Source organism: Penaeus monodon, chromosome 41 (assembly GCF_015228065.2).
Source record: "Penaeus monodon isolate SGIC_2016 chromosome 41, NSTDA_Pmon_1, whole genome shotgun sequence".
Lineage (NCBI taxonomy): Eukaryota > Metazoa > Arthropoda > Malacostraca > Decapoda > Penaeidae > Penaeus > Penaeus monodon.
The window spans coordinates 12,423,759-12,429,531 of NC_051426.1; the positions used below are offsets into that span (position 1 = coordinate 12,423,759).

The 5,773-nt window shown below is 45.1% G+C and overlaps 2 protein-coding genes across 2 annotated transcripts in view; both read left to right on the forward strand.

The window, feature by feature from the left end:
* The window catches only part of LOC119598389, a 9,604-nt gene extending 8,251 nt beyond the window's left edge, over positions 1 to 1,353 (forward strand). Inside the window, exons 9-11 of the mRNA XM_037948034.1 lie at positions 632 to 874; positions 1,082 to 1,210; positions 1,300 to 1,353. Of these exons, the coding sequence (XP_037803962.1) occupies positions 632 to 874; positions 1,082 to 1,210; positions 1,300 to 1,353 (426 nt within the window). The remainder of the gene's footprint in view (positions 1 to 631; positions 875 to 1,081; positions 1,211 to 1,299) is intronic.
* Positions 1,354 to 1,537: 184 nt separating this feature from the next.
* Positions 1,538 to 5,249, forward strand: LOC119598391 (keratin, type I cytoskeletal 9-like). Its single transcript, XM_037948035.1, has 3 exons — positions 1,538 to 1,718; positions 1,951 to 2,903; positions 2,945 to 5,249. Exons 1-3 carry the CDS (start codon positions 1,538 to 1,540, stop codon positions 4,184 to 4,186), a joined length of 2,376 nt encoding a protein of 791 aa, XP_037803963.1. The 3' UTR covers positions 4,187 to 5,249.
* Positions 5,250 to 5,773: the final 524 nt, after the last annotated feature.

Consider the following 5,773-nt stretch of genomic DNA (forward strand, 5'->3'; position numbering starts at 1 on the left):
TTTTAGGTTTGGGTTTATCATTTGCTACCAAACCAGGCGCTAATCACTGTTTAGATTATATTAAAGGTCTTGATAGTTTCATATAGTTTCATTGCGAAGCAAAACAAATCCTCGAATAAAGATCTCAGCTACCTTAAAGGTGTCATGTTAAATCCGATTCTTGATTTATTTGACGATTTCAAAGGCTTATCCCGACGTTATTTCTTGGCCACCAAATCACTTAAACGTAATATGGATATTATAATTACCAAAGCCGACAAAGGTAACAACATAGTTATCCTTAATAAATCTGAGTATATAAGCAAAGCTCATTCGCTTTTGAACGACAACTCAACGTATCAAAAACTGCGCTCCAACCCTTACCCTTCTGTCACGGAATCATTTCGCAAAAACATTAGACGTATTGCTGCCTTACGTCCTGACCCCAAATTCGTTGATCGCTTTAGAACGGTTAATCCCTCTATTCCGTATTCTTTTGGCCTTCCTAAAACTCACAAACAGGGCGTCCCTCTAAGGCCCATCGTTTCGTCTTGCAACTCGGTTACCCGCCCATTAGACTCTTGGCTAGCGAGCGTTTTATCTCCTTTTATGGGTCCCTTTCTGATAGTCCTATTAAACATTCGATGAACAGGAGGAGATACAGGAGGCGGAGTTTCAGGCACAGGAGGAGATACAGGTGGAGGAGGTTCAGGCACAGGAAGTTCAGGAACAGGAGATACAGGAGGTTGAGGCTCAGGAGGAGATACAGGAGGTTCAGGCACAGGAGGTTCAGGCACAGGAGGAGATACAGGAGGTTCAGGCACAGGAGGAGATACAGGAGGTTCAGGCACAGGAGGAGATACAGGAGGTTCAGGCACAGGAGGAGATACAGGAGGTAGTTCCTCAGTGAAATGAGGTGTGTTAAGTGCGTTTCATGGAGAACTATAATATCAGGAGCATAAGACGAGGCTAGGGATTTAAGGTCATTTATTCTAGTTCTCAGATTTCGACAGTTCTATTGTATAATGGTTAATGCGAAGTTTATGTTTTATGGGGTTTGGAAGTGCCTTGTCCGCCAGTTTTCATATTCTTCTTATGGGAGGGAGGCACCTCCTCTCCAAACCATCCCAAAGGAGACAGGAGCCTCCATGTCCTGCATCTCCTGGCGAGGGAGACTGGAAGATTGCGACCTACTTCTCTTGAGATAGAAACTGGTCGCATGTCCTCACAGGCGAATACGGGAGCCCACAAGGGAACTCCGGTAGGCTCAGGGAAGTCACATGAAAAGAATTCAGAATAAAAGAAAAGGTGTCCCAAAAGACGCCTCAGACAACTGGGCCTCCCTACCCAGGGGTCAAAGCCTGCAAGGGCTAGCTACCCTGGTGTAGTAGAGAGCTGCGGGTCTGAGGTGGGGTGCTGAATACACCAACTGTAGTCTCGTGTCACCGGCAAAAATAATAGCACTGAAGGTGCAGGCAAAGCACTAAAGAGTGCAGAAGGATCTGTAAAAACAGTTTTTATCTTTACCTGAGTTTACCTTATAAACTCAGAAGCAACAATGTCGAGCGAGCCGAGAAGCCCCGAGTTCCAGGGTAGCTCTTGTGGCACAAGACTTATTGATTTGTTGCTGCTGCGTTACGGACAAGGTGTGAGTTTGGCAAAATCTCAAAAACGAGTGTGTGGAGTGAACATTCTTTCTATAAACGCATCTATTGGGCATATCATGCCCAAGGAGCAGAGTCGGTAATGAAGTTTAACTTATTCCCAACACACGAATTTTGAAGAAAAAAAAATCTAAGATTCTATGAAGAGGGGGTCTTGATATCATTTTTTATTCGTACAAATCTAAGTTTATCTTCACACGTTTAAAGGTTAATATTTTTCATTTTCCTCCAAAATAGATTTCTTTTTTCATGTACCCCCCACCCACCGATGGAAAGCAAATTTACAGATTCGTTTTATCTGTCACAGGTGATGGCGGAGGAGGTTCTGATGGCGGAGGAGGTTCTGACGGCGGAGGAGATTCTGACGGCGGAGGAGGTTCTGATGGCGGAGGAGGTTCTGATGGCGGAGGAGGTTCTGACGGCGGAGGAGGTTCTGACGGCGGAGGAGGTTCTGATGGCGGAGGAGGTTCTGACGGCGGAGGAGGTTCTGACGGCGGAGGAGGTTCTGATGGCGGAGGAGGTTCTGATGGCGGAGGAGGTTCTGATGGCGGAGGAGGTTCTGATGGCGGAGGAGGTTCTGACGGCGGAGGAGGTTCTGACGGCGGAGGAGGTTCTGACGGCGGAGGAGATACAGGAGGCGGAGGTTCAGGCACAGGAGGAGATACAGGTGGAGGAGGTTCAGGCACAGGAGGAGATACAGGTGGAGGAGGTTCAGGAACAGGAGGAGATACAGGTGGAGGAGGTTCAGGCACAGGAGGCGGAAGTTCAGGCACAGGAGGAGATACAGGTGGAGGAGGTTCAGGCACAGGAGGAGATACAGGTGGAGGAGGTTCAGACACAGGAGGAGATACAGGAGGCGGAGGTTCAGGCACAGGAGGAGATACAGGTGGAGGAGGTTCAGGCACAGGAGGAGATACAGGAGGCGGAGGTTCAGACACAGGAGGAGATACAGGAGGCGGAGGTTCAGGCACAGGAGGAGATACAGGTGGAGGAGGTTCAGGCACGGAGGAGGAGATACAGGTGGCGGAGGTTCAGGCACAGGAGGAGATACAGGAGGCGGAGGTTCAGGCACAGAAGGAGGTACAGGTGGAGGAGGTTCAGGCACAGGAGGAGATACAGGTGGAGGAGGTTCAGGCACAGGAGGAGATACAGGTGGAGGAGGTTCAGGCACAGGAGGAGATACAGGTGGAGGAGGTTCAGGAACAGGAGGAGATACAGGTGGAGGAGGTTCAGGCACAGGAGGAGATACAGGTGGAGGAGGTTCAGGACAGGAGGAGATACAGGTGGAGGTTCAGGCACAGGAGATACAGGAGGCGGAGGTTCAGGCACAGGAGGAGATACAGGAGGCGGAGGTTCAGGCACAGGAGGAGATACAGGAGGCGGAGGTTCAGGCACAGGAGGAGATACAGGTGGAGGAGGTTCAGGCACAGGAGGAGATACAAGTGGAGGAGGTTCAGGCACAGGAGGAGATACAGGAGGTTCAGGCACAGGAGGAGATACAAGTGGAGGAGGTTCAGGAACAGGAGGAGATACAGGAGGTTCAGGCACAGGAGGAGATACAAGTGGAGGAGGTTCAGGCACAGGAGGAGATACAGGAGGTTCAGGAACAGGAGGAGATACAGGAGGTTCAGGCACAGGAGGTTCAGGCACAGGAGGAGATACAAGTGGAGGAGGTTCAGGCACAGGAGGAGATACAGGAGGTTCAGGAACAGGAGGAGATACAAGTGGAGGAGGTTCAGGCACAGGAGGAGATACAGGAGGTACAGGCACAGGAGGTTCAGGCACAGGAGGAGATACAGGAGGTACAGGCACAGGAGGTTCTGGCACAGGAGGAGATACAGGAGGTTCAGGCACAGGAGGAGATACAAGTGGAGGAGGTTCAGGCACAGGAGGAGATACAAGTGGAGGAGGTTCAGGCACAGGAGGAGATACAAGTGGAGGAGGTTCAGGCACAGGAGGTACAAGTGGAGGAGGTTCAGGCACAGGAGGAGATACAGGAGGTTCAGGCACAGGAGGTTCAGGCACAGGAGGAGATACAAGTGGAGGAGGTTCAGGCACAGGAGATACAGGAGGTTCAGGCACAGGAGGAGATACAGGAGGTTCAGGCACAGGAGATACAGGAGGTTCAGGCACAGGAGGTTCAGGCACAGGAGGAGATACAGGAGGCGGAGGTTCAGGCACAGGAGGAGATACAAGTGGAGGAGGTTCAGGCACAGGAGATACAGGAGGTTCAGGCACAGGGGGAGATACAGGAGGTTCAGGCACAGGAGGAGATACAAGTGGAGGAGGTTCAGGCACAGGAGGAGATACAGGAGGTTCAGGCACAGGAGGAGATACAGGAGGTTCAGGCACAGGAGGAGATACAAGTGGAGGAGGTTCAGGCACAGGAGGAGATACAGGAGGTTCAGGCACGGGCGGGGATGCTACTGGTGGAGAAGGTTGAGTTACTGAGGGAGTTTAAGTTGTTGGAGGAAGTTCAATATCAATGTATGATAATACCGAATCCAAAAAAGAATATTTCAAACTTGTTAAAATCATTATGAATAAATGTAATACAGGAAACATGTCTGTCCATATAATATCGAGAAAATAAAGGTAATATTTTGAGACAAAATGAAATCCCATGATTAGATTCATAAAAACATGAAAACGATGAAGCGGAAAGGTGATCAGCGTCATCTGTTGATTGCATTAAAGAATTATTACGATTACGAAATTATAGAACTCGTCCTAATATACCTCAAAAACTCCTCTAAATATACCTCAAGGAGACTACATGAAAGCAAAGTCTGTACTTAAGTATAACCCAGTCCATGTGGAAGGAAATGAGTTTGGTTTAAAGATCATGGCGTTCTGTTAATCGTTAATTAACTTAGCTTATTTGTTGATAAGACTGTTAATGATATATAGGCCTACATTTTCATTCAATATACAGGCCTAAGTTAATAGGCAATCGTGTGAAGTTGTATACAATCCTGATAACCTATAGTCCAGACGTATATTTGAACACGTATATATGCATTTTTAGCACACTGTTTGCGAAATAGTTTTTAGATATTCTGTAACTACAGATACAGGAGGTTCATATGGTTGTCTCCCATATTCAGTGGAAGATAAAATTCAACCGAAGTGTTGCTAAGATAAGCAACTGTTGCGCGATTTTCGTGAGACAGTTGCGCAATAGACTACGGACAAAGCTATATACGTAGGCCTGATTTTTTTTTTCTGAGAAATCCCGAGAGACACAAGAGACTGTGTGACTTTGTATAGTGATGGTATGTGTGAAACATACATGATGATGTTACTGATTATTACTGTATTATTGCCATTTTTCTATACAGCTTAATTCTATACATGGACTGGGCATTAGTGGTGTCACTGATGATAATACGGTTTTATCACTTATGAAGTGCGACATTTGTGATGTTAACTGTTATAGTTGTTGCTGTTATTCTTGATATTGTACTATTTCCAAATAACGAAAAATGACTGTATGTTTTGGTTTTTATTATCAGCACTGTTAAAATTGGCAATAACCATTATCATTTTGCTATTATAACTGTCGTTAGTATGTTCTCTTCATAATTGTTATGATTATTGTATTTGTTTTCATGGCTTAATGTATGATATGTTGTGTGTATATATATATATATATATATATATATATATATATATATATATATATATATATATACAAACACACACACACACACACACACACACACACACACACACACACACACACATATATATATATATATATATATATATATATATATATATATATATATATATATATATATAGAGAGAGAGAGAGAGAGAGAGAGAGAGAGAGAGAGAGAGAGATGGAAAGATAGATAGATATTTGTTTATATATATGTATATACATATATATATATATATATATATATATATATATATATATATAATTTTATGTTTGTGTGTCTATATATATGTGTAGGTTGAATGGTAAAACACTCTTCCATGTTGATATTGGATTTCGAAACTGTAGTCTCATTTTCAATAAATCTAGTTTTTGCATTGTGGGTTTTTCTACCATATATGCATGTGTGTATATATATGTATATGGGGCCGCGGTGGCCGAATAGTTAGAGCGTCGGACTCAAGAC

Excerpts from the sequence above, each read along its gene's own strand:
- LOC119598391 (XM_037948035.1), top strand. The coding sequence starts at position 1,538 with ATGTCGAGCGAGCCGAGAAGCCCCGAGTTCCAGGGTAGCTCTTGTGGC. Across the intron at positions 1,719-1,950 it reads TATCATGCCCAAGGAGCAGA|GTGATGGCGGAGGAGGTTCT; the intron begins GTCGGTAATGAA and ends TATCTGTCACAG. Across the intron at positions 2,904-2,944 it reads AGGAGATACAGGTGGAGGAG|GAGATACAGGAGGCGGAGGT; the intron begins GTTCAGGACAGG and ends GTTCAGGCACAG.